At 33.8% G+C, this 26,544-nt stretch overlaps 7 protein-coding genes across 7 annotated transcripts; 3 read left to right on the top strand and 4 right to left on the bottom strand.

Moving 5' to 3' along the window:
• Window positions 1-2,737: 2,737 nt before the first annotated feature.
• On the bottom strand, window positions 2,738-4,590 carry LOC121123867 (ankyrin repeat and MYND domain-containing protein 2). The gene is made up of 4 exons (XM_040718926.2): window positions 3,891-4,590; window positions 3,224-3,716; window positions 3,080-3,160; window positions 2,738-3,021 (listed from the first exon to the last, which is right to left on the bottom strand). The coding sequence occupies exons 1-4, from the start codon at window positions 4,401-4,403 to the stop codon at window positions 2,996-2,998; spliced, it is 1,113 nt and encodes a 370-aa protein (XP_040574860.1). The 5' UTR covers window positions 4,404-4,590; the 3' UTR covers window positions 2,738-2,995.
• LOC121123868 (uncharacterized) lies at window positions 4,527-6,979 on the top strand. The gene is made up of 2 exons (XM_040718927.2): window positions 4,527-5,167; window positions 5,221-6,979. The coding sequence occupies exons 1-2, from the start codon at window positions 4,908-4,910 to the stop codon at window positions 5,816-5,818; spliced, it is 858 nt and encodes a 285-aa protein (XP_040574861.1). The 5' UTR covers window positions 4,527-4,907; the 3' UTR covers window positions 5,819-6,979.
• A 1,747-nt stretch (window positions 6,980-8,726) lies between these two features.
• On the bottom strand, window positions 8,727-10,313 carry LOC121123866 (thioredoxin domain-containing protein 9). Its single transcript, XM_040718925.2, has 2 exons — window positions 9,309-10,313; window positions 8,727-9,244 (listed from the first exon to the last, which is right to left on the bottom strand). The coding sequence occupies exons 1-2, from the start codon at window positions 9,596-9,598 to the stop codon at window positions 8,869-8,871; spliced, it is 666 nt and encodes a 221-aa protein (XP_040574859.1). The 5' UTR covers window positions 9,599-10,313; the 3' UTR covers window positions 8,727-8,868.
• A 323-nt stretch (window positions 10,314-10,636) lies between these two features.
• Window positions 10,637-13,343, top strand: LOC121123881 (uncharacterized). Its single transcript, XM_040718941.2, is given in 4 exon segments — window positions 10,637-10,921; window positions 11,047-11,565; window positions 11,568-12,989; window positions 13,056-13,343. Coding segments are annotated over 4 exon segments (2,355 nt in total). The 5' UTR covers window positions 10,637-10,714; the 3' UTR covers window positions 13,263-13,343.
• A 219-nt stretch (window positions 13,344-13,562) lies between these two features.
• On the bottom strand, window positions 13,563-16,720 carry Mad1 (Mitotic arrest-deficient 1). The gene is made up of 4 exons (XM_040718940.2): window positions 14,798-16,720; window positions 14,393-14,733; window positions 14,192-14,322; window positions 13,563-14,114 (listed from the first exon to the last, which is right to left on the bottom strand). Exons 1-4 carry the CDS (start codon window positions 16,193-16,195, stop codon window positions 13,657-13,659), a joined length of 2,328 nt encoding a protein of 775 aa, XP_040574874.1. The 5' UTR covers window positions 16,196-16,720; the 3' UTR covers window positions 13,563-13,656.
• A 3,176-nt stretch (window positions 16,721-19,896) lies between these two features.
• On the top strand, window positions 19,897-21,825 carry LOC121124899 (isocitrate dehydrogenase [NAD] subunit beta, mitochondrial). The gene is made up of 5 exons (XM_040720098.2): window positions 19,897-20,521; window positions 20,596-20,766; window positions 20,822-21,157; window positions 21,221-21,398; window positions 21,451-21,825. Exons 1-5 carry the CDS (start codon window positions 20,300-20,302, stop codon window positions 21,648-21,650), a joined length of 1,107 nt encoding a protein of 368 aa, XP_040576032.1. The 5' UTR covers window positions 19,897-20,299; the 3' UTR covers window positions 21,651-21,825.
• Window positions 21,780-25,326, bottom strand: defl (Integrator complex subunit 7). Its single transcript, XM_040720097.2, has 5 exons — window positions 24,995-25,326; window positions 24,030-24,935; window positions 23,604-23,959; window positions 23,008-23,337; window positions 21,780-22,934 (listed from the first exon to the last, which is right to left on the bottom strand). The coding sequence occupies exons 1-5, from the start codon at window positions 25,191-25,193 to the stop codon at window positions 22,230-22,232; spliced, it is 2,496 nt and encodes an 831-aa protein (XP_040576031.1). The 5' UTR covers window positions 25,194-25,326; the 3' UTR covers window positions 21,780-22,229.
• Window positions 25,327-26,544: the final 1,218 nt, after the last annotated feature.

Here is a 26,544-nt window from a genome sequence, read left to right as displayed (position 1 = left end):
ATTAGTTATAAATGTTTTTGATAAGTTACTCAGTTATTCTCACTTTGATAGAGATCACAAAATCTCTAGTATGTATATATCAAGATTGAAACGAAACAAAATTATTACCTGCATAAAATTGTAAGAGAATAATGATTTAATCACAAATGTGAACGGGGAGTTTGATGCTCTGATGATCTAATATATCTTTACCAAGAAAGGCTACCGCGCTGCACATCATTTATGCAGAATTTAAATTTATTATTAGAATTTAAGGACTCTAAATTTTCATTTTCTATGATTTCGTGACCGGGCTAAATATGTACAGGGTTCGGAAGCAAAACGTGGACTGAATGACTGATTTCAGGAAAATCTCAGTAATTTTATTTTTTGATAAATAATTTGAATTTAAAAAAAAAACTTTGAGACACGACCTTTGTGAACATGTTCACTCAATATGGCAGCCCTCGAGTGCAATCACAGCCTCTACACGGTGGTGGAAAGCCTTGCAGGAGTTGATGATGAACTTCTTGGACATGTTGTTCCAATCCTTCACAATGACGACCTTCAGGGAGTTCGGGTGAATTAACTGACTAGTATCCTTCTTCAAAGTGCTCCACACAGCAAAGTCTAACGGGTTCAAATTCGGCGAAGATGATGGCCATATGTCCTAGGCCCAAAAATCAGCCATGTTGTCGGTGCATAACTTTTGCCATTTGGCCGATGTGTGTGAGGGTATACCATCTTGGATCCACACATAGTTGTCCTCTAGGTAGGTGGCCTTGAGCCATGGCAGTATGGTAAACCTCAGCACCTTGTAGTAGGCCTCTTGGTAGATTTTCTTTCCAGCCTTAAAAAAGAAGGGAATCATCTTCTTGCCGTCGGATGCAACGTCCTTCAGGACCATTGTTTGGGCCGTATGTTTTGTACGGAGCACCTTCTTGACCTCCTCTGGTGATCCTCTAAGCCAACGGTCATTCCAATCGTTGTAGACCTGGTCCACGGTGAAAATCTTCTTGTCAGAGGAAATTTTTACTGTAGATCCATTTGTCTTGATCCACGCACGAACTTTCTTGCACCTCTGCAGTCTCCTTTGCTTCAGAGTGTCCGTCAACAGGTGGCGTGGTGGCCTTGTGTAAGAGGATGACCTCAAATACTCCTTCACAGCCATCCTGATTCCCCTCATCCACGTCAAATTCGTTAGAGAGGAGATTCATGTATTTTGTAGGTTCCTCCTTGATCTTCTTCTTCAAGTTCCCCCCACAACTCAGAATCCCTTTTCAAGTTGTGTCCCCCTCTTCCTTCTTTCCTTGAGAGCCATTTTCCATCTTGGTTACCTTGAAAATGAGGCTCTTGGAGCACTTCAAATGTTTATAATCTCTGCCAGCTCAATTTTGGCATCCAGAAGGTCTGAGATCCTCTGCCTTTTTGCTTCTTGCTCTCACATAATGAAAGATTTGAGAAATGTTTAATATTGTTTACTTATGCAGAAAGGACAGGAGATTCGGAATATGCAGGGCGAAATTACAAAACCTCTCTTTTTTAATTACATAATTAGCATTTATTAAGAGTCCACGTTTTGGTACCCTTTAGATCCCAGTTTTTTTTTTTTTTTGCTAACGTGGATCTTGCTTGGAGTTATTTGTTACTATTACAAAAAAACTTTTCTACACCTTTATTATCCACATTCAATAGGAAAATTTTCAATGTTCTTACATCTATTAATATTAATTCCCAAGTTCTAAGTTTTATGTACTTATTGTATTAGGCTAAGTGAAAAGTTCTGAGCGTTTTTCTCTGGATGTCTTTAGTAAGTAATCTATATCTCCCGATTAATACATTCCATGAAAAAAATCATAAAATATAATTTAAGGTTACACTTTAAAAAAAGTTCATTTACAGTTTTGTGTTTGGCGAAGCCAGTAAATAAACTTTTTTTAAAGTTTAACCTTAAATTATATTCGACATTATTCAGTAACACTACGACCAAGGTGAAAAAGCAGAGTAGCCGGCCAAAAACCTTGCCCTGTTTATTGACCCAATACACTATCGAATGCAACAGCAAGGTGCAACAATTCCGTTCTAGTAATACGGACGTCCATAAAATAATAGAAATCGTCGAGTTGGACCGGCATGTGAGTCCTTATTCCATAGCCCAGGAACGGAAGATTAACCAGAAAATCGTTTAGGACCTTCTAAATCGGATAATCGTAACTATGTTAATTTTGATTGTCAAAATAAAGTGAAAAAACGCTCAGAATTTGTTACTTCATCTATTATTTAGAAACTATATTTATTATAAAGAAGGTTGAGAAGTTTAATACTCTGGCTGTAATTTGTCTGAGACATAAAAAAAGGTTTTATATGTATTAAATTTAGGGTCACCTTTGGAAAAATACTATCCCTAAGGCAACCCAAAGTTAAGAACTGAAGGCAATAAAACAGTCACGGACGTCTCTTGTCCATGAAAAAAGTCCTTTAATTTACTTGTCACCTCCTCTCTATATTTTTCTTCCTCTATGATTACGGATAATACGTAGATATAAAAAGAAACATTTTTGTTGGAGCTGAGGCGTTCCCTTTTTTATATGAATAGCAACATTGCAGCGATTAGGTTCAAACAATTATGAAGAATTTGATAAATATATCAATATGATCGAATGAGTGCAATTCGTCTTTTCTTTTTAAAACTTCCTTATTATGGAGTGGTATTTTATGAATATTATATTTATTAAATGTTCATAAAATATAGCTCGTGTGGCATAGAAACAATATATTATTGTTTAATCATTATGTATGTAGATTAAATCGATTTACATATAAATATACAACACATAGTTCCTTTTATATTTTGTACGAAATCAATGAGCCAATGATAAAAAATTGAAATCACTGAAGTCATTTTATAAGACTATTAGTTATATGAACATAATTTCATATCCTGATAAACATCGGTAAGACATCTTTATATCGATCAGTTGCAACACATATGTAATATAAAATACGAAATTTTGAATTAACTACTGCTTGTTGTCTGTTTATCTGAAAAAGTCAGAAATTAAATCATTAGTAGATAATATATGGATAAAATAACACACACCTTTTGACTTGACACAAAATTTCTTATGTACAAACCAATGTAGTTTTTGACATTCTGCGTTACAGTATTCCACGGATTTACCTAGTCATATATAAAAAATATATATATATTGAGTTCTTTTTTTACGGATTGTCATATAATTACAAGCTGAACATTTCTTTTCTGCGCCATTTTCTCCGCAAGTCGTACAATTTTCATGATCTTTGAACCCTTTTTGACCATTAAAACCTTGATTGATATATTCTGCTGCGGAAAGACCTTGCCCAATGACTTTACAATGATGAAAGTTCGTCATGAGGATCTTAAATAGTTGGCTTTCGGGAAATGGGAACATTGCAACTCCCTTGCGTAGAAATATCTCTTGAAAAACAGGGAATCCATCTTCCTCGCGGCCAACCAACATCATTTTAAGCCATTTGTCAATTGGTTGTCCAGTTTTCTCCATTTGTTGTTGTGCATCTTTGAGAATATAGTGAATCATATGAAACTTGAGAGCTAGAACTTCATTGACGTCGTTTCGATTTTGAAATTCCCTAGCGGACATGGACTCTAATATTTGAGTTACTTTTGGTAGATTGTCCAATAGCTCTTTGTTTTTTTTTACAAACAAGCCCAGGTTGACGGGATGAATATTCATCTTTAAAATAAATTCAATCATCATAATTTGAAACAAAAGTTAAATGTGTTCATGATCTGTAGTTATCTAGATGATTTGCATTGAGCAGAATAAATTAAAACAACATAAATATTTATAACAACAAAAAGATCATGAATTAGGTACAAGGATCTTTAAGAAAAGTGATTTAATTACATTTAAAACAAGCTTATGAATATGCTTGGCCAATGTATAATGGAGTTTCGCTTCTTTTTCAAGAGGCTGCTTCCTTGTGAAATAGTAGACAGTTTCTTTTGGTACAAAATTATTGATAATGGATACACATTCGTGTCTACCAACAAAGGCTGCCATTTGAGCTGCAGTTCTTTTAACTCTATTGACTCGACTAGGATTCGCACCAGCCTCTAACAATGCGAAACACACATCTGGACTACCTTTGAGGGCAGCAAAATGTAATGTACTAAATCCATGTCCCTCATCATTCTCACTATTCGGATCCGCTCCTTGGGTTAAAAGAAATTGAACTAGAGGAAGATTATTCTTCCATGCTGCTTGCATGAGTAGAGTCATTCCAGAAGAGTCTTGCGAATTAGGAGGCAATCCATGTACCTCAAATTGGTCTCGAATGAGGGAAACCAAATCTTCATTGTCTCCATTTTTATCAATGATTTCAAAGACATCCTTGGGAGAAATGACTTTGCTCTCCATGATGCAATAGAAAATTTATTTATGTAGACTACACAGAGGAAATAGTAAACCTTTTGAGAATAAAGATTGAATTAAGAGCTGAAGAGGCTAAAGAAAAAGAAAAAAAATTGGGGATATTTTTTTAATGTTTATTATGAATTGCAGAGAGAAGAAAGAACTTCAAGCCGTCGTGCACGTAAACTGTCATTCATTATTATTTAACATAAATTGTGAAACTCTCTCTCTCTCTCTTAATCCATACTCAATCGATTTTTGTCGTGTTATTAATGATGCTAAAGATTACTGATTAGTATTTCGTGCTTCCATATACATGAATCCTTCGTATTGAAAATAATTCCCCTCTTCAAATTGCCTTCAAGTACAATATTATCATCTACAAATATAATACTAATAATTAAACAATGAACAATTCTAAATCCTTTCCATTAATCCTCTTATAAATTATTATATGAAGTTATCGATCATACATTACTTGATCATACATATAGTTTATACTTTATAATAATGAATTATGAGGAGGACGATTCCATTTGTCCCATTTGTGATAAGACAACATATGTCGGAGAAACCATTTCATGTGAAACATGTAATCTCTGGTTTCATTTTATATGCGTTGGTGTAACTCATAGGGATGAAGTTGTTCAAAGACAGGACGTTCCCTTCTTCTGCCCCAAATGTTTACCTCATTCCAAACAACTAAATAAGAAAAAGACCTCCAATTCATCTTTTAGTTCCAGTCCAAAAGATGGAAAGCGAAAAAGAAGGTAAAATATCATTTCATATCATATACAAATTCTAATTATGTATTCATTTTTAGAGACAAAGAGGAAGAGGAATGGTTGGATGCTGTGGAATCAGGAACTCTAAATGAAGTAGTTGATCCCGAACTTAAAAATATCAAGGATCCTAAACTAATGACAGCAAGGCAACGTGCCATGGCTGAGCGACAATTAAAAGGTGAACACAATTCATCAGACGTTGAAGACCATAGAATAAAAGAGGAAGATGACATTGATGAATCCATCAAGCAACAAAAAGCTATCAAATCCGCCAAAAGAAAAGAGCTTGAAATGGAAAAGAGAGAGTTGGATAAGAAAAAAACAATGGATCGCTTATTAAAGAAAAGAGACTCTAAAGCCACAAAGTTAATGAAATCCTCTCGTACTGGGTTGAACAAAGGGCCCATACTTATGACATATAAAATATCAAAAGATGGCTCAAGAACTATGAATATGGCTCATGGTGTTGAGTATCCACTATCTCCAAGTACTATTCCATGCACTCAAGAAGATTTAAAAGTTAAATTGTGTGGAAACTGCAAAATGAAACCCAAAGTATATTCTTGCTCTAAAACTCTTGTTCCTCTTTGTAGTATTGAGTGCTATAAAGCAAATATTGAAAAAGTATCACAATGAAATTAAATAGCAAGTCGGCCAATGCCTCGTCAAACTATTACGATGTCGATCCTAATAAATTCAGAGTTTGAAATTTGTACCAGGGGGTGGGGAGGGGGCTACATACTAATATTCACCTGCTAGATATAAAATGTATGTATATTATATAATCAATCTTGAAGATCAAGGGGCTTGGCCCTCCTGCAAATTCAGCCTATGTACTGATGACCCTCTATGTTCGTCTAGCATGGTGTTTCTTGCACCTTAACTCACTCACTTAATGGGGATGTGCTATACTTTCCTGTATGAGGAAATTGGTCATAAAGTCTATATATATTAAAATTGCAAAAAATAACTCAATTTTTATACAGGATATTTTACTTTAGAATATGGTAATAACAAAACCTATGATTGAATGTTTCCTATTGATGTTGCAAAAACATGATTTCATTTATGCTTTTGAGACTGGATTTATATTTTAATTCAATACTTTTTTAACATAGATATGACGTGTAAAACCGTAAAACAAAAATTAATGATTTCCTTGTTTTTTTTCAAAACTGATTGACTATACAGTTCATCTTTAAGTATCAACTTCCATTAAACTGAAGAAGGAGGAATAGCCAATGAAGGGGCTGTTTCATTTTTCAAAAGTAATGATTGATCCAATCCTTTGAAATTTGATAAATGTTCCAACACCAGGGTATTCAATCATCTACAATATACTTTCCAAATAAAAAAAGCAAAAAAAAAATAAAAAAATTCCAAACTCCCTGAAATAGTTTTTATTTTCTTCAGTTCTAAAAGGCTATAATTTTGTTAGTTCTTTATTCATATGAGGGAAAGTTTCTGAAGTTAATTTTCCCTCTTATACATTATAACATGACGATAAAATTATTTTTGATATTCAATTCAAATTTAAAGGTGTGGAAAGACCAATTGCAACACTTTTAGCTCAATTAATTTTGACTCCGACACGTCCAAATTTGACGCAAAATATCAACATAATACTATTTTAATACAACACTTGTTTTTATAAGTTTAAATTTATATTTAACATCATGTGTGATTGATTGTCAAAAACAATATTTAGATTTATACATAAAAAGGGGTTTTAACTATCTATATTAACCATAGTAACACATTAGTGATAAATTAGACAACTCATCCTTTAAAGTTAAATAGTTATTCTCTGTGGTGAATGTAATTTCATAGATTCCTTCAAGGCTTAAAAAACATTAAATGTCTTTCACTAGAGATATTTGTAATATGGAATCCTCATCTAAAGTTGGATCCTCCATTAATGTGTCTTGGCATGCAGAGTGATCTGATAAAAATTTTCCTTCAGTGGAACAGGATAGTGATAACTTTTCGGACTCACATGAACCAGTTTTAACTCCCTTTAATCTATTCTTTCGTTGTGGAGATCTGCCAGCTACTTTCATGTTCCTGGTATCATCAATTCCAATGTATAACAGTCTGGGGCCTCTCTGATCAATAACAAATTTTAAAGCTTCTGCTTTGTCTGACTGAGAACGTTCTGTATCATTTTCAATTATGTCCTTAACATTAGAGGTAATTATGTCAAAAAGTACAGGCAAAATTTTACTTTTAAACACATCTCTGTGCATCTGTTCCTTCTTGGTGGCTCTGCCTCGAAATTTCATCAATTGCTTGTGTCGAAGTATTAGTTTGTTCAATTTATTCCAAACACGATCTGCTCGAATCATTGGTATTCCTGCATTCTCATATATAGTAATGACCTTCTCTAGTACACAAGGACAATTTTGTTCACACCTTAAGAAGTGGTTATGATCTAATCCACAACAAACTATGTCTCTATGCTTCATCTTAAGATTTTCAAATTTTACATGATAATAGTACTTTAAAATAGCTTCATTTGAAGGTAACTGATTCTCACTAATCTTGTCCATTGTTGAGCCTATAAGGAAGATATCATTTTTCTTCTTTGTGCTTGCCATTTCAAACAGTAAAGTCGGCTTGAATCAACGAAAATTCGTCGTCGAGATTTTAATTATTATTTTTTCTTGTTTCTCTACCCTTTCTCCAGCTTATTTTACTGTACGTGATCCAACTTTTAAATACCAAAGACATCCCTTCCATCAACTAAATAGTTTATTTTATAACAAGACCTTTCTTTCATGACGTCACTCGCGCCCCTTGCCTAGGCTGAACAATAATACCTAGAACACAATGAGTACAGCCAGGGTGGCTGAGCTCATCCCCTTCCCTCTTGAGGGGGATCGAGGGATGATATAGATCAAGGGTCGGCAACCTATGGCACGTGTAAATTAGAATATATTCCTGTCGTTTGTGTATGTTTTTACCCCTTATATAGAAAAAGCTTTAAAATTTTATTGCTTTAGATGAAGAGTTGTAATACATTTTTGAACAAAACTCGGCTCAATGCTTTAATAAATAATATTCATCTACGTCGGTGATTTAAATTCAATGGAATCTACTATTTTATTTGACACCGATGATGATAACGTGATTTAGATTCAAAATATTCTTTTAAAAGCTTATAAATGGATTATTTGACATGTTTAAAAATTCATAGAACATGAATCATGGTTTATATTCTGTTTAGCTTTCTATCGGCAATCTCTTTATCATTCTGCTTTTAATAAAGGGTTATGTTATGTGAAGTAACTAGTAAGGATTTGAAAATGAAACCATTCTGTTTTGTCTACTGATCAACCGTCATTATAGATAGGTATTCTCTGCAATGGTCAGTGAAATTTTGATTTTAATAGTAATATCCATTGATTATTTTAATCCAACTACTCTATGAGAATGATGAATAATAATCATATTTAAAGCTACAATTCGAATAAAAAAAGAGAAAGGCCGGATCTCCTACACCATTTTTTAAATACTTAATTGTATTTGTACAAATGTCTTGAAATGGATTATCATATTGTTTTTATTAAATGCATTTACGTTAAATTTCAATATATTAATTAAACATTAGCTCAAAATTTAGTAAGTATAATCTTTAAAAGTATTAATAAGTTAGACGGAATGACCGGACAATCCACGTTGTTGTTTTACCAGTCATCTTCATCAGAGGAATTAGAGCAATTATTACCACGAATAGTTTTATGTTGCTTCTTAATTATTGATGTTTTGGATCTTTCAACTTGATCTGGAGGGGTCATTAGATCTCCACTATAATTAATTATATCTGATCTTGCAAGTCTCCACTCTAACATTGCAGTCGAGAACTCGTCTTTGTTTCCCAATTCCGTGAAACCAATAATGTAGTCCTTTGTTTTTGCTCCTTTGACAAGTGCCAAAGTGGGTATTACTTTAATTCGAAGTCTTTCAACAAGGAAGGGACACTTATTTGCATTGATTTTGCAAAATTTAGTTTCAAAATGCTTCTTTGCAAGGATGTTGAGATGTTTGTCAAAAATTTTGCACCTATGTGTTAATAAATAGTTGAAATAAGGAAGTGAGTGACTGACTGACATACTTTAGTCTTTACCTAAATGTTTCTTCTCGATAAAACTGACAAACAACGTTCTCGGATTTTTTCGTCACGTTGAAAAATTCCTTTTCTTCGGATATTTCCTGATATTCTCCATGCCCCTGTTTAAGCCATTCTCTTTTTTTGGCTTGAGCTTTTTCTAAATTAGCCAATCTTTGACGTCGAATGGCCTCCAAATCATCCTCATCCAACTTTTCCAACTTGTTCATTTCCGCATCGAGTTGTTCTTCTACGACTTGCGCAGCGGCCATGAGCCTTTCAGATAAAATTGAACCGACATCCGCCATTATTATATGATGTTGATAATTGATTTATACAAATGCCAATGGTAGTAATACAATCACAATGGTTCTGGAAAAAAATAATCAGAGGTATGAAAAATATGGGAGGTGCGATTTCTTTCTCTGTGTGCGACACAAATCCAGGTTCATAAAAACATGATTCACTAAATAGAGATGACGTCAAAATCAGTATTACATAACCCTATTATACGGACTCATACACTCATTTAATATCAAAACCTCTCTCTCTCTCTCTCTCTCAGAATGAGAAAGTTTCCTGAGGTTTTTCTTAAATATGAGTTAAAATTTTAAATTTAAATCCATTTAGAGCATTCGTAAATAAGTATTAGTATTTTGGCCACAAAAACTTCTTGCTAATTTTATGTTACTTATAATATAAAATGATCGAATATTAAATAATATTCGATCAATAATTAAAGTAAATATTAAAATTTTAATCAAACCTTATGCCTGCATGTGTATAAACACTAATTTTTACTTTAAATACACACATTAATTATTTTGAAATTGAGAATTACAAATTTTTGATTATAATCATGAACTTAAAGATTGTAATGATATATAAAAATCTCTTATATTAATTATATTCCGTATTGTGCGTCTCAAATGAACTCATTTGTGACCCATCAACACCAAAGCTAGCTAGAATTATTTTCCTCAAAATTGAATCATCTATGAACAAATGATTTTTATTAACTCTTTGGATTTATCGCTAGTTTCTCTTAAAGTAGGGAAAACTGATCGTCACAATAAAAGAAAGGTATATTGATTGATTTTATTTCAAAGGGGCTTTATTGGGGAAAATATTAGGTTGGTATATCAAATACAAATTCTAAACTATAGCTAAAATGTTTGTATATCTACACTCATCCCAGTAGTTTGCATAATCAGACTATGATTGACTCAAATATCTATATAAAGTATATTTTGTACTTTTCGTTCGAGATTTTTTTTATGTTGGCGTTCTCTTTGTAAGAAGAAAGAGATGGGGATGACGTCATTTGAGTCTAGTACAACTTTCTACTTTGTTTGAAAAGATGAGGGACTGCTGGAGCCTACTGTTTGTTTGGAGACTCCTTAGTTTTCGCCGGGAATCCGAATATGTCTATTTCATCTCCATCGGCCAGTAACTCACATTCAGAGTCATGGAGTATCTCGGAGCAATTAAATCTAGCATTGGCGGTAGTAAAATCAGGAGATCAGAACTGGGGTTATATCTCCAGAGTAATGAATCCCCTTTCTGGCAGGCCCTTTGATTGGTACTCTCAAAAGAATTGTGCCCAGCAATACAAACTCCTTCTTGAGCAAGTATAAGACTTCTTTCCTCTTATTTCTTCCTTATTACCTATACATTATATATATATTTCCTGGGGATTTGCGCAATATTCATTATTAATTGTGTCCTGTATTGATAGAATGTATTTACTTTTAAGATGGACTCTTGTCGTCGGAAGAAAGTGGATGGAAGTGAGAGTACGGCGGAGTCAATTGTTCGCTATTTACGAACAGAAAGGATTAAGGAAATTGAATCAATTATCATCACACAGAAAGAAGAAATTAAATGCATAGAAGAGGATTTAGAAGCTCTCAAGCCCGGCTCAGGAGCTTCCAAAGATCAAATTCAGAAGATTGCGCTGCGTGTTTTAAAAGAAAAAAACTTTGGGAGAGGAGTAGCTAAAAAATCCCCCGAAAAAACTATTGAAATTAAAGAATCATCTGAGAAATTGGATGAAAATAATATCAGATCCCCTTCAAATTCCTCTCCGACCTCCCCTCATAAAGTTCCTCCTGAAACAACGGGATCAACAGCCAGTTTGCAAGAAGTGGAGCTTAAAACCTCTTTGTCCTCAAATGATACAGAGGAGGTAGAGATTAAAGCGGAGGTGGCTCAAGAAGAGGAAGTCTCCTCAGTCAAAAGGGGGATCAAGTGCAGAAATCCGAGGATGCTCAAATTATAAATCAAAGTCCATCCGTTCTGAATGAAAAAATCATTCCTGAAGAAGAAATAAATAAAGAAAAGGATATTACTCCGACGGAAAATACTGAGAGTGATGCAAAGGAGTTGGAAAAAATTGAATCAAGTGAGTCTCCTGTAAAGGAAGAAACTTTAGTTAAATCTGAAGTGGAGGAGGAAGTGAATGGCAATTCTGGTGCAGAAAGTCCTAAGGAATCTAGTTTGGAGGTGAATCAAGACAAAACTATTTTGGAAGAAATAAATGAAGAAAGAGATGCTTCCAAAGTTGAAGAACCAATTGTTGAGAGGACGCCTTCTCCTCAGAATCCTTGTGATGAGGAAGAGATTCCAGATACTGAAGATGCCGTTCAATGTAACATTTCTGAAGAGCAAGATAAGATTGTAAATGTGGAAGAAACGACAAACTCGGAATCGTCTAACCTTTCTGAAGAAGAAGAAAAGACGATTGAATGTTCCCCTGACAAGGAAAACAAGATGGATGAGGAAGTTACATTTGATGAAGAATCTTCACCCATGATTGAGGATTCTGTATTATCGAAAAAGGAAAGTGCATTGACTTCTACTGCTAAACCAGTTATTATTGAGATAACTAAGCCCCTTTTCCATTCACAAAAGGAAGATAAACAATCAGACCATGAATCCTTGGAATCGGAGGAAATTATCAAGTCTAAACGATCTACTCGTGCAACTATTAAGAAAGAAAATGAACCTTCCGCGAGTAAATCTTCTGGAGAAGATGCAGATATAGAGGATTCTATCAAAATAACCCGAAGGAAAAATAAACATGCGAGTGAAAAACAGCAAAATCCTGATGAAGAGTCAGCTACACCTAATCCATCATTATCATCTTCTTCAAATTCAAAGCGAAAATCCGTTATTAAAGTAGAAGATGAAACTCTTGTACCTTCTTCTCCTGTTGAAAATGTGATAGAAAATAGACGTTTAAGTCGTGTGAAGGACGAAGTTATAAGTGGGCCAATCCTTACTCGCGGAAGTCGTCGAGGATCATCTCGGTCAAGTTCACCTACAGGATCTGTGATAATGAATGAAGAAATTTCGGAACTATCGGAGCCCCGTACGCGAACTTCAACGAGAAGAAAATCGGGTAAAGTTACTCCGGCAGAGTCGGAGCATGAATCTGTCCCCCCGAGTCCAGCTCCTTCTGAAGAAGAACACACATGGAAGAAATCCGCATTTTCAGCTATTGAAGACATCAAGTCATGTAATCATCAGATACTAGAAGCTCCAGGAGATCCCTTAGGAATAGTTAAGAAGCCTTTTGATTTAGGGACTATTAATAAAAATTTAGAAAACGGAATCTATAAAACACTACCTGAGTTTCAACGGGATATACAACTGTTGCTTCTTAACATGGTCATTGTTGTACCATATTCATCAGAGGTAAGTCAACTCAAATTCGGTTACTTTAGTTATATTTCTTCTCCTTTATCTAATCATCCTGAATAGGTTTATGATCAATTTAACAAGATCCAGCAAGATATAAATCAAATAATGTCATCATTGATCAATAATACCCTCTCATTAACAAAGCCCGTTGTATCATCGAAACGAAAAAGAACATCATCGGTTCTATCAGCAACTGATGCTAATAGTTCATGTTCTAATGGATCTTCATCGAAGAGCAAAAGGAGAAAGACTAGGGGGGATGATTAAGAACATCTCTTTGGCAGTATTATCATTATTCATTATTAGTTAAGGAACTAATTATTATATTAACAAAATGAGAACAAGTAATTTAATTTCTTAAATATTATTTCAACATTGAGTTATTGGAACTCACAAAAACTCGCATCTACAAAATGAGGGTTGATATAAATAAGAAGGTTTATTGGTCTCTGATACTAAAAGCTTCATTATTATAATTATATACTTTGCGTAAGATCCTAGGCGTCAGTGAAAATATTAAATGGAAAGTCAATCTTGAATATTATTACATAAAATATCTACCCAATATACAAATGCTCAATTTATTCAATGTAATTTGGATGTTTATAGTTTCTTTTCTTAATAAATTAGCACGAAGTAATATCATTAAATAGAAATCTACTTAGTCAATACAAATGGGTTCTCTAGCGTCAAAGTTGGTTGAAGATGAAGAAGTATTCGCTTCGGATTCAATACTTTGTTTGGCAATCAAGTCTAATGTTAAACCGCTTAGAAATGCGGGTATCGAATCTTGCATACTTAAATGAATCTTAATTAAATGATTCAATGTTTCGGCATAGTTATTTTGTAAAAGTAGGAGCTCTCCTTTTTGATTCTTTTGAAAATAAAGTTGCTCTTGCTCTGGGGATTCTGCATAAATGGATGTAACTTTATAAAAGTTATCCCCTGATTCTGAGTTTATACGATATCCTGTGAGATCCTGGGTAAGCTTTCTAAACTCTTTAGATGTCTTCTTAAAGGCTTCCATCAATTTCTCATTCTTTAATTCAGAGGACTTGACCTTATTTTGTAGATCCTCTACTTCTTTTGGTGAAATCTCTTTTTCCATCTTTTGATTTGCTATATATATATAAACATTGTTTAGATTATTAATTTATGAAGGGTATTGGATATTTATATGAGGGACTAATACTCACATAGAAGTGTTAGGTCCTTGACATGTCCTTCCTCTAATAATTGAATCCTTACTTTCAATGACTGGTTTTCATCTTGCAGCTTGGATATCTTACTACCAACGTTTTCACTTGCTTCAGCCATTGGATTGTTCCTTAAAATATAAATCAACATCATCATAACATACATTGGGAAGTAGGCTAATTAATGTACGAAAAACACACTTGAACTGAATTACTCGAGTGTTATGAGGATTATAATCCCCTTTAATAGCACGATTATCGAGTTCATATCGAAGGTGGTCCCTTTCGTTGGTCGCACTATCCAATTCTTTTTTTAACGCCAGGATCTTTCCTTCATATTCACTTTTCTGCATCTCACTATTGGAATCAATGCTGACTGTGCCTTCGGTGTTATCCAATTGCTCCTCAAGCTTCGTGACCATATCCTTGTGATCTGAAATGATGGATTCCAAAATGGCAATTTTATCCTTTTCAAGTTGACCACCAGCGAATGTGACTTCATGTTCGTAGGAATCTAATAATGACTTGTAACTATCTCGTTCCTAAATTAAAAAAATATATTTGATATAAAAAGTTAAGGCGTATACTCAGTCACTCATAACCTACTCTCGCAACTAGAAGTAATTTCCTTTGAAGCTTTTTTATTCTTTTCGCTTGCTCTGTAGTGAATTCATCAATTTTTTTCCGTTCCGTTTTACTTTTGTTCAAGTCTTGCTCTAAAGCTTTAATTCGGGACTCGGCGATATTTTTATTAGTCTTTGCTTCACCCAGATTGCTCCTTAGAAGTAATTCGGTTCTTTGAAAATCTGCCAGCTTTATATTCAATAATTCGGGTCCAATCTTTGCGTCAGACATATTTTCATTATTCCCCGTCATAAATACGCGTTTAAAAGCAGATTCCCATGATGATATACTCTTTTGAAGGCGATGGACCTCATGCTGATTAGGTAAGTTATTTTCAAGTAACTTCTGTTTCCTCTCAAGTTCCGACTCTAGACTTGAAATATTTTCCTTTAGGAGTTGGACATTTTCTTGTGTTTGTACTAGTAGACTATTTTCTTTAGTAAGACACTCCACCTGTCTTACTAAATTCGGGTATTCATTTAGTTTCTGTCTCATAGCCTTTCGTTGAATTAAATACTCTTTATTTTGAGCGAGTTCGTCTCTTAGATGCCTTAATTCAACATCTTTTTTGAGAGCTTCTCCTTTAAGGGCCTCAATTTCTGTCTCTAATTTAGAGCTTAAAATCCCTTTTTTCTGATTGATTTCCTTAGTTTCCTCCAATTCCTTTTTGTCCATTTCCAAACAGCGAATTCGATGTAAAAAAGAGGAGTTTTCAGACTCATATTTGTACTTGGCGTTCTTGTTTTGTTCATTTAATGTTTCAATGGATTTTTTATTTTTAAAGGACTCTTGTCGAAGCTCGGATATTTTGTTTTCATACTGTTGAATAACTTTACGGAGCTTATTGAGCTCTCCTTCGTGGAGGTTTTGGTTCTCTTTTTGAGACGTTTGATCCATCTCCTTTTGGAGGTTCTTTGAATGCTCCAACTCTTTTTCGAATTTCATTCTGTAGTCCTTAGCCTCTGTTCGGGCTTCAAGGAGATATCGCTTTTGAGCTAGTTCTGCATTTCGATGAGCAGATGAGAGCTTGGATAGAGCCGCCTTGTCGGATATATTCTCGAGCTTCAAAGTTTCCAATTGCTCTTTGAGCTGGGCGTTCTCTTCTTCCAGGGAGGAAACCTCTCGAGCTCGTTCTGTTGCAAACCTTTTTCTTCCAATGCTGGAAGAAAGGGGGTCGTGAAACCTTGAGCGCTTCTCAGGCACATTACTAAAGGAGTGATTCTCATCATCAAATAAAACAGTCTGGGAAAAGCTGAGCTTGTGTCGACAATTATTACTCGAGTCATTTGATGCTTCGACACCACGTATTTTGGATGAGAAGTCCTTCATCATACGACCGATCAGCGTTGGCTCTTCGTCTGCTGAGGAGGAAGACAGCATTTTCCAAACCAATCCTGACTCGAACTCAAGGAACTAAGGCAACCCTCAAGCTTAATTACTCAATACAAATTCAATAATAGACTTAAACTGGTCTATTTTTCTTCAAACTAAATCGTTACAAACAACTATTTATACGAAAACAAATAGAAAAAAGGCCTAATATCAGTTGGTAACCAGTATTAGCCAATTCTTCCCAACTAAGGAAATAGTATTGGATGATGGTAGCTTAAAAAGATCTAATTCAACCAATCAAAATATATCAAGTTGAGGAAAAAAGAGCTGACTGCAAAATAGAGTTCTAATGCTATCTGGAGGAGCACAAGCTCAAAGCACGCAACCTATTGTGATGAGAAATTCCAATTGGTAAACTCGATCCACCGTTATTGTACCACGCAACCTTTCTTCTTAAAAGAACCATCTGATCTGATAGTTGCCCAAATAAGTCAATTACACCAACTCCTATTTATTTCTTAATTACTACCAGACTATAATTGTCATATTATTTCTCCACAATTCCTACAACACACAAATATTTATATATATACATAATATTAAAATTTTACATACTATTATACTTAATACTGTATTATAATATTGCTTAGTAATATTTTAGTATAATTGTAGCCATAAATACATTTATATTTGTACTTGATAGCCAAAATTTCTTCATAGAAATATTAAAATGCCCAATATCAACAAGAAATTGTATTCCTGTCCTTCTAAAAACGGACTTGGGCATCGAGAGAATGTGAGGAAAACACGGGGGGGGTGAAACATTTGGTACTACTGATTAAAGTTATTGTCTTGAAGATAGAATATCACGTGATTCTGCTAGCTATAGAAATGAGAATCTTCGACAGGTTTGAATTTCAAGTAACACTAGGAAATGTAATATACAAAATAAAAAGTATTCTAAATTATCAAATTCAGGAATACTTTATGTACTTCGTGAAACTCATAAAAAGAACCTTCATATTTCTGTATTGTAGATGGATTAACTTTTATATTTAATAAGTTTCTTCCTTTAAAGTCGCCAATACGATATGTTAATACAATGAGTAATCAAAAACTAATGGCTAACGCTTTAGTTTACTTGTACATTGATAAGTCAAAGTATTATAGCGTATATTTGTGATATTAAGTTAAAAAAGTATGGGTAAAATAAATAAAACAATAGAAATAACTATTATAAAAAATATAAAATGTAAATTTTAGTAGAAGTTATTAATATTAAATATTACGATTGGATTCAACAAATTATTAATGCGACAAATGTAGGTTATATATATGCAAAATATAATACGGCATTTTTACCCAGAAATAACTATTCTAATTATTAATAGAAATAAAATCCGTCCACAAAGAAACTTATAATTATCATAAATAAATTCCACATCTACATATTCGGAGCCGTGGAGCATACCCAAGTATTTAGCCGAAGAAACGGATGTTAGACAAAAACCTTGCACATCATTTGAAGCTTGAGATCATTCAGACTTTTTCTTAGTGGTTTGTAATCTAGACACAACATAACTTACAACTGCAAAAATCAGGGCTTGCATTTTTATGTGACGAAAATACAGAAACTCCTCAGATATGTTATACAAGAGATAGGAACAAAGCCAGATAAAGGAAGTCGAAGAAAATTACTTCTAACTTGATCATCCAATCATCTTTAGTATATCTAAGTGGCGTTTGATTGGATAAAAGATTATACGTAGATATTCTATAGAACAGGGGTCGGCAACCTATGGCACGTGTGCCACTGCCGGCACTCAGAGGCATATTTGACGCGCAAATTATAACATATTTCCGTAGTTTGCGTACGTTTTTTACCATTATTGTTGATAGTGGCACACCCATTGATTAGAAATGTTGAAGTTAGCAATCCATGTCTCAAAGGTTGCCTTCCCCTGCTATAGAAGATTGTTTATGTCAACCTATGTATTTTCTGAAAAGAAGTGCACTCTCCATTTATATAGTGCTTCCTGATTTATCAAAAATAATAAATGATGTAATAGCCATGACGAATAAAGTCAGAGGAGGGCATCGACAGCTAACAACAAAATACATTAAGTATTTTTGTGTTTGCGAGGTAATACCCTGAACTACGACAAATATTTTAGCCTTATAATTGTACAAAGTTCATATGATCATGGCGTTAACTCGCTAATACAAAAATACCCTAAGTATTTTGTTGTCAGCTGTCGATTCACAAGTCTACCTTGGTACGTCGTGGCTATTTCATAATTTATTCTTTTTGACAAATAAACGAAGTAATAAGTAATATTATAATTATACTTTGTTTTCCAAAAGGACACTTATAATTTAAAAATTAATTTAGTAATTAATTTTCCAGGATTTACTTAAAAATTAGTTTAATTAGTTTACTCTAAGATAAGGGGGGGGGGGAATTTTTGTTTTTTGGAATTTTTTTGTAAAGAAATACAAAAATTAAAACCTTATGCAAAAAAAATATTCTAGAATTAATTTTTTGTAAAAAAATCTCAAAATATTTGTTTTTCGGAAAAAAAAAAAAAAAATCAAAAATCCATAGCTATTCTCAATTAATAAAAATTATAAGAAAATTAGATTTTTTAGAAAAAAAATTTAAACATCTATTTATTTTCAAAAAATTAAATTTTTTGGAAAAAAATTTCAAAAATCCTTAGTTATTTACATAAAAATCATTTAGAAATCTATATTTATTCTCAAAAAAAGGAATTTTTTGGAAAAAAAATTCTATTATAAATTGTTTAGAAAAAAAAGATACATATTTTTTTAGTAAATATAACACAAAAATTCCTCTTTTTTAGGGGCGGGGCTGGAGTCTTCCAGGCTAACTCCTGAGGACGCCCTTGTGTTATGTACCAATTTTAAAATATTCTTTCAAAATCTCAAGTACCCCAAGGGGTATGCGTACCCCCATTTGAGAACCACTGTTGTAGAACAGTAGCTATCGATTGCTAAGAAAAACATTGTCCTAGTCGCCACCATGAGCACATAGTACGAGAAGAGAATTGAGTTCGCAGTGCTCCTTTGCGCGGGATGGTAGTCCCAGAATACCATCTGGGAGTAGACTGGGGCTTCGAGGAAGACGATTTACAATGTATACATGTGGTTGAAGATCGGGGAGGACCTCAGACACTCTCCAGGAGAAGGCAAGAAACCTTCAACGGCCTGAAGTCGGCCTTCTAGAAAAACAAGTTCCTCAATTCCTGACATGGCCAGGAAGATAAACAAGTCTCCATCAGCCGTGTTCAGGACTCTAAAAAAGGAAAGTCTTTGAAAGAAACAAATGAAGTTTATAAATTAGAAAAGAAAAAATGGTTGGTGCATATTTTTCATTATTTTTTAAGTTAATTATTATTTATTAATTAATGATATACGACATATTTATAGTCCTCCCTCATCAAACTTAATATCCTTTTTAAAAAATTGGAATTTCGTTGAAGAGCTATATTTCAAATAGATTTTGAATATGACAATGCAGATTAATTATTTTCTTCAAAATGATGTAAATATAATTTTAAACAGAATTAAATAAAAACTGGAATTTGACAAATATCTTACGATTTGTTAACATATGTAGTATTTGTTTAGAAGGAAAAAAAGATTAAATAACATGAAAAAACAAAACTTCTCAATGTTACTAGATACCTAAGTCAAGAATAAAAATATCAAGTTATTTTAAAAAAATTAGTTATCATAGAAGGAGAGTTGCATCGTAGTCACTATGTGCCTCTTATCATGAATTTCTGTAGAGTCTAAAAATATAAAGCACCACAAAACCACCTCCTTCTATAATATTGTGTAATTATTGAAGTTATTTTGCTTTATGTTAATATCCTTCATATAGTTTATATTTGCTTCGTTTTGATTACTTTTCTCCTATTTTCTCACAAAACTTAATTTGGACTCATTTAAAAAACAAAATGAGCTTTCTCCAAACTTTCATAGTCTCAGCTGACTAGTGCTTTTGTAATATATATATATTAGCCTTTTACCCATACCCAAATTCTATAGAATAATTCCAATAATAATTCATATTTTCGACAGGAGAATCCTTTTTTTAAATTAAATAATATATTTAAAAAAATCGAAATGTCAGCTAGTATTTTTATGAGAAGCATTGGCTCATTAGCTCATCACTCAAAGTTATTGCATACCTCTTCCAAATTATCTTCACTAAATGTAACAAATGGACGGATAAATTGCACCATGATTCCTGGAGATGGGGTTGGACCAGAAATTATGGACTCTGTTATAAGGGTTGTATCTGCCACTGGAGCTCCCATCAATTTTGAAACTCTTCAACTATCCGAGGTTTGTTTAAATTGTACATCATTACACATATTCAAAACCAAAGAATTATATATATTTTTTCCGGAAACCAATAGGTTCAACATGAAACTAGTGCAAGTTTAAGTGATGTATGTGAGTCAGTTAGAAAGAATGGTATTTGCATTAAAGGAGTCATTGCTGTACCAGAGGTTAATTTTGAAGGAGATCTTCAAAATCTAAATCAAAATTTTAGAAACGAACTAGATTTGTATGCAAATGTTGTTAAGGTAAGGGCGAAAAAATAAATTAAGAAATGTCTAGGTTTTAACTTTACATACATAGATTCGATCCTTGCGAGGAGTTAAAACAAGACACTCCAACTTAGATATGGTCATTATTAGAGAGCAGACTGAAGGAGAATATTCAGCCTTGGAACATGAATCTATTAAAGGTGTCGTTGAATGTCTCAAAGTCGTAACTGCAGAAAAGTCTAAAAGAATAGCTAAATTTGCTTTTGATTATGCAACCCGTCATGGAAGAAAAAAAATTACGGCAGTCCACAAAGCTAACATTATGAAACTCGGAGATGGACTTTTTATTAGATCATGCGAGGAAATTGCTGAACTCTACCCAAATATTGAATTTGAAAAGATGATTGTGGATAACACAACAATGCAAGTAAGTATTTTTAGAAATGAGTGACATTCCCTACCTTGTCAAATGTATCCATATCTGTTCCAGCTTGTGTCCAAGCCACATCAATTTGATGTTATGGTAATGCCAAACTTATACGGTAATATCATCGACAATCTTGCTGCTGGATTGGTGGGAGGGGCTGGTCTCGTCGCCGCAGCAAGTTATTCTTCCGAAGTTGCAGTATTTGAACCAGGTGCAAGGCACACATTCGATGAAGGTGTAGGTGAGTAGAGGTCAAATACATTTCAGACGAATGCTGAATTCAATCTTGTTAGGAAGAAACGTGGCAAATCCTACAGCTATTCTCTTGAGCACTGCCAAACTACTTGAACATGTAGGATTGGATAAACATGGTGCAAAAATCAAGGAAGGAGTTGAAAGGGTCTTAAAGTCTGAAAAAGTGAGAACAAGGGATCTAGGAGGCTATTCTTCCACCAATGATTTTACTTCTGCTGTGATCGCAAATCTTCGTTAATTAAGTATCCATTCTTACATGAGTACTGTTGATTAAATGTAAAATTATATAGTTAGCCTGACAGATTTAAAAGTGTAATGCCGATGATTACACAAATATACAATGTAGGTTATAAAAAGTATATAGATATAAGTGAAATATATATTTATTTATAATATACATAAAAAATAATAAATCACATTGTTTTATGAACAAAGCTTTCAAGCATTTTACAGGATTTCAATAGAGGATATGCAATTGATTGATTAATCTATCTAGTCCTATTATTAGGAACATTTCCTCTATTCCCTTCGTCAAATGCTTTAACCGATAAAGATGACTTGGGTGTATTTTGACGCCATAATCTTTGCTCCTTATCGATCAAAAGAGTTTCTATGAATACTTGATGTAGACCTGGCACGTTAAAGGGTAAAAGAAACTGAGCGGTAAAAAAGTCATTTTTGGGAATAGATTTAACCTCCATTGTGTTAGAAGATGAGTCGTTTTTAACATACTCTGGAGAGTTACTTTTTTGTAAAGAAGAAGTAAGAACAAGCTTAACGCTATGAACATCCCTCTTCCAAGGGAAGTTCTTACTCTTTATCCAATTTGTGAAACAACTCCTTCAACTTTTATTGAAAGATATTGGGATGTAGATACGCTAATAGGATCACCAGGAGATCTTGGAGAAGGAGTAACTGCGAGGGAGAGTGAAGTGACTTGTCTTGATTGATAAAATGATCGTGGAAGAAATAAGGGAGAAGAAGTGAGTTTATTGACAATGAATACAAGAACTGAGGTATGTTTTTCAGAAATTGGATTTGCTTCCGGGTCATTTGCTAAATTATTAAATTTTATAGCAAGCTCCTTTCCGATATCAATTAATTGAGTCACGTTGATATCGGCATCATCCTCTTCAACATCAAAATTTATTTCTCTTTCGAGAAACATGGAACCCTGACGATTACTTTTAAGACAAACCCTTTCAATCCATCGTGAAATATTAAGATAAATCTGTCTAAAAATCGAGAGTTGTGAGAGAGTACTTGGATCCGCATCAAAACAAGACTCATAAAGTTTCCCATAAAGAGAAGACACTCGTGTAAATTCCTTAACACATTTCCGTAATAAATAAGCAATTCGACCGCAACGTTGGAGATCATCATGTGATTGTTTAGCTTGAGCGTTAGCAATAGCCGGTGGTGGGGATGTGCGTATGGAATTACAGGCATACATGAGTTCAGCTAAGACAAGTAAAGCCTCTGATCTACATCTGAGGTAGGATATTTGGAACACCATAGATCCCTGCAATAATAATATTATTTTATAGATTTAAAAGAAAATGCAGAATAAAATGAAGGACGTATGAAAAACTCACTTGTTTAGGAGAGGCAGCTGCTTTCAGTGAAGTAATGCTTTCATGAATTTTAAAATTTGCTTTATTCAATCTATCAATAATATCCATATTATTGATATCGGACAAATATTCTTCAGCTTCAGCAAGATGCCAAATTCCAGTTAGCCAATAGTAATGATTTTCAGAAGAAACTTTATCCATTAAACGATAAAATATATCCTTAGCTGGTCCGGGTTGAGCATATCGGGTGGCTGCTCTACCTATCTTGTACTGAGTCCAAAAATCAACGTTACTGATAGCATAATTCCATGCGCTTATTGCTTCAGGAGGCCAGTTGAAGCCTTTGAGAGTCTGTTATGATAAATAATAATTAAATTGGGGATTTCATCAAACCACATAGGTATTGTTGTGTGAGTCCTTATTTATTCGGTCCGGTCCCGTTTTAGAACCGGTCCTTCGGATTGTCAGTAATAGAATTGATTAAAAAAAGAAGTGATGAAGTTGAGCTTCGTCATTAAGGACCGAACGTTATAAATTCTTAGGACTGAACTGGAGTCTTCAGTCCCAAATAAGGACTGACACAACAATATCCATAGGGATAAAAATACATTACACACCTGTAATAGCAGAGTACAAATAATTGAAGTAAACTTATTATTTTCAATTTTTTCTTCGAGGCATAAATACATGTCTGGAAGTAAGATTCTAAGTACGCCCATGTGCTTATTTCCAAGAGATGCGAGAACTTGAGCAAGCATCAGACGGACTGATATTTTTTGAGAGTTATTAAAGGCTTCAGAGCCAAAAATATCAACAAATTGTTCACATGCCTCCGGATTTATATCACATAGCTTAACAACACAATCTAGTGTATCTTTTAAAACACTAAAACACTCATCATTAAAATCACTTCCAGTTAAAAGTAAAAATAAGGATTCTATTGCGAGCATTGCTTCAGAACAAGATTCCGTACCTAATGATACAAAAAAATAAAAATGAAAGGGTTATTTTTTTATGCAGATACTATAATAATTATAACTCACGATGAACTGCGATACATGTTAATAATGAAGTTGCCGCCGCGGCCACACTCACATCTTTCTGATAGCAAAAATTTTGACAGAGTTCCATGACCAAGGACTCTTCTCCTTCAGAAAACCCAAACTTATCTAAATGACCATGACTAATGAGCTCTCTTAACACAGTAAAAACTCCAACTGAGACATTGATGGATTGCTTATGTTCATTTAGCGCAAATTTAATCAGGGATTCCACATTCGAATCCGTCCATAAATGCGATCGATCCTCAGAAGCAAGAAATTTAAGATCCTTTAACACAGTTTCTTTCACTTTACTTCTTGAATCTTGAGTCAAATAACGTAAAAGTAGCATAATGTGATCTGGGACATCAATGAGTGTTCTCGCACTTAGTCTAGTCAATGTTCGCAGAGTCACGAGTACAAAATCCAAAGAAGGATATGACTCTAGGAGAAGCGTAGTGCATGTTTCTCTCACATATGAGGCGGTTTTAGCATCATGATACATATGTCTTAAAATAGGAATCAATCTTAATTTGATTTCCAGTGGCGTCAAATTTCCCTTGACCATTTCGGATATTTTTGAACATAAATTTAATGCAAATGTTTTACTTCTTGCTGCAAAACGTCCTGCAGCATATATGGCTCCGTAGAGCTCCACAAGATCACCACAGTCTTCATTTAACACGTTACGAATGTGATGTTGAACAAGGGCATGACGCTCAGACACTAGAACAACAGATGAAACAGCTCCTAAAACTCGAAGAGTAAGTGCCCTAGCCACAGGGTCATTTGAGTGTGTCACACTGAATATTCGCTTCACAAATTCATCCACATTTGTAATTTTATCCAAATGTCGTTCACTCCTTTGACAAACCCGAAGAACGCAAAGCTTGATAAAGTTAGAGCCCCCTGTATCAATTTAAATAGTATAATATAATAGGTTCTAAGAGAGTCAAAAAATAAATCACCTCTATATACATCGGCTAATTTAAGCAAAGCCGAATTAATCAGAATAGGAAAAGGATACTTTTGAAAGAGGCGCGGGAAGCGTACAATGGCCTCGGATTGCTCCCCCAAATTATTATTTGAGCGTAATCCTTGATCCAACTCTGCCAGAGCAGAGTTGGCATCTGAGGTAGAGGAAGGATCCGAGTAATATTGTTCCATCCCTTCAAGGTTTAATTAATATAAAATTATTTAATAATTAATTAATATGATGAAACCGACGGAGGCCGCCTGGTTTAAATAAACATTCAACAAATATTATGAAATACAAAGTTCGAATCATGACATCACATGAGTCATGACGTCATTTTTTTAAAATAAAATAGCTGTTGTTGATTCTAAGGTAGACAGTGTTAGTTTATAAAAGCATCTTAAACAGAGCGTTTTCCCTCATGTCATAAAGGAGATGTCATCTTGGGAGCTCAAAGTTGATATTTTTACTATGTGATATGCACAAATTTGTAATGAATCTTGATGAGACTCCCTTAAATGGCTTTATAAGTAGGAAAAGTCTTACCAACTACAGGGAATAATACTTTAAATCAATGATAAATACGGATAATTGAATATATTCAAAGTAATATTATATGCTAAAAAATCCCTATTATAAAATGTGGCTATAGAGGGAGGGATATACTCTTGATAAAGAGTACGGTGTATGTCCTTTAATTTATTGGTCCCATTTTGACTTAATTTTCTTATAAAACTTGGTTGCTGAGGCTCCCAAATGTCAAAACATCCACAAGGCTGACTTCAGATGAAACCGAATGATGGAGTTCAAGATTACGCCACAATATGATTAATAAAGTAATGCATCACTCAAAATATATATTCTCAGAATTTAGCCAAGGTACTTTATTCTAAAACTTACGATTTAAATAATTTAGAGTGTTGACTTTTCCCCCCTACAATTTTACGAACTTGGATATTTAGAAAAACAAAGCATAAACATTTTTTTTCTTCTAATTAATCATTACAAATAAAGAGAATGAACCTTGTCGTCCCTAAAGAATGTTAATCAGCTTAAAATAATTATAAATAAAAAATCAGTGCGTTAAGAGTGAACTCATAACTGTAGAGTATTTATTTTTCCATGGTCGTCTCCTTCTTCATATTATAGTCATGATGATCTTAAATCAAGGGAAATGGTGAGGATTCTATTTTTTAAAAGAAAGATGTTACTTTTTATTCAACTTTTCTTATAGTGTCCTATATTTTCCAAGAATACACAAGATATGTGTACGAGAACTAAATGCCAACAAAGCTGTTATAACTTCTGTTCGTCGACCTCATCCAACCAGAACTTATCCGACACTTTTAGTGACTCCAGATGGATCAACCTACAATATTAAATACTCAGTACCGAGGCAAATAATTAAACTTCCCATTGACATGGAAAAGTGTTCAGAGGAGGATAGACTTAGGGTTCAAAGACTTCGTCTCAAAAGGGAGAAAGTTCAACTTACTGAAGACTTTCAGACCTCTTTCGATCCTACTCAGTATCTTTGATTAG

Source organism: Lepeophtheirus salmonis, chromosome 9 (assembly GCF_016086655.4).
Source record: "Lepeophtheirus salmonis chromosome 9, UVic_Lsal_1.4, whole genome shotgun sequence".
Lineage (NCBI taxonomy): Eukaryota > Metazoa > Arthropoda > Copepoda > Siphonostomatoida > Caligidae > Lepeophtheirus > Lepeophtheirus salmonis.
Note: the sequence above shows the minus strand (reverse complement) of the source record. Positions and strands in the feature narration are given on the sequence as shown.

Excerpts from the sequence above, each read along its gene's own strand:
- Mad1 (XM_040718940.2), bottom strand. The coding sequence starts at position 16,195 with ATGCTGTCTTCCTCCTCAGCAGACGAAGAGCCAACGCTGATCGGTCGT. Across the intron at positions 14,734-14,797 it reads AATTACTTCTAGTTGCGAGA|GAACGAGATAGTTACAAGTC; the intron begins GTAGGTTATGAG and ends TTTTTAATTTAG. Across the intron at positions 14,323-14,392 it reads ACTCGAGTAATTCAGTTCAA|GAACAATCCAATGGCTGAAG; the intron begins GTGTGTTTTTCG and ends TTATATTTTAAG.
- LOC121123866 (XM_040718925.2), bottom strand. The coding sequence starts at position 9,598 with ATGGCGGATGTCGGTTCAATTTTATCTGAAAGGCTCATGGCCGCTGCG. Across the intron at positions 9,245-9,308 it reads TATCGAGAAGAAACATTTAG|GTGCAAAATTTTTGACAAAC; the intron begins GTAAAGACTAAA and ends ATTAACACATAG.
- LOC121123867 (XM_040718926.2), bottom strand. The coding sequence starts at position 4,403 with ATGGAGAGCAAAGTCATTTCTCCCAAGGATGTCTTTGAAATCATTGAT. Across the intron at positions 3,717-3,890 it reads TTCATAAGCTTGTTTTAAAT|ATGAATATTCATCCCGTCAA; the intron begins GTAATTAAATCA and ends TTTATTTTAAAG. Across the intron at positions 3,022-3,079 it reads ATTTTGTGTCAAGTCAAAAG|ATAAACAGACAACAAGCAGT; the intron begins GTGTGTGTTATT and ends TGACTTTTTCAG.
- LOC121124899 (XM_040720098.2), top strand. The coding sequence starts at position 20,300 with ATGTCAGCTAGTATTTTTATGAGAAGCATTGGCTCATTAGCTCATCAC. Across the intron at positions 20,767-20,821 it reads TGTATGCAAATGTTGTTAAG|ATTCGATCCTTGCGAGGAGT; the intron begins GTAAGGGCGAAA and ends TTACATACATAG. Across the intron at positions 21,399-21,450 it reads CACATTCGATGAAGGTGTAG|GAAGAAACGTGGCAAATCCT; the intron begins GTGAGTAGAGGT and ends CAATCTTGTTAG.
- defl (XM_040720097.2), bottom strand. The coding sequence starts at position 25,193 with ATGGAACAATATTACTCGGATCCTTCCTCTACCTCAGATGCCAACTCT. Across the intron at positions 24,936-24,994 it reads ATTAGCCGATGTATATAGAG|GGGGCTCTAACTTTATCAAG; the intron begins GTGATTTATTTT and ends AAATTGATACAG. Across the intron at positions 23,960-24,029 it reads AACATGTATCGCAGTTCATC|GTACGGAATCTTGTTCTGAA; the intron begins GTGAGTTATAAT and ends TTGTATCATTAG.
- LOC121123868 (XM_040718927.2), top strand. The coding sequence starts at position 4,908 with ATGAATTATGAGGAGGACGATTCCATTTGTCCCATTTGTGATAAGACA. Across the intron at positions 5,168-5,220 it reads GATGGAAAGCGAAAAAGAAG|AGACAAAGAGGAAGAGGAAT; the intron begins GTAAAATATCAT and ends ATTCATTTTTAG.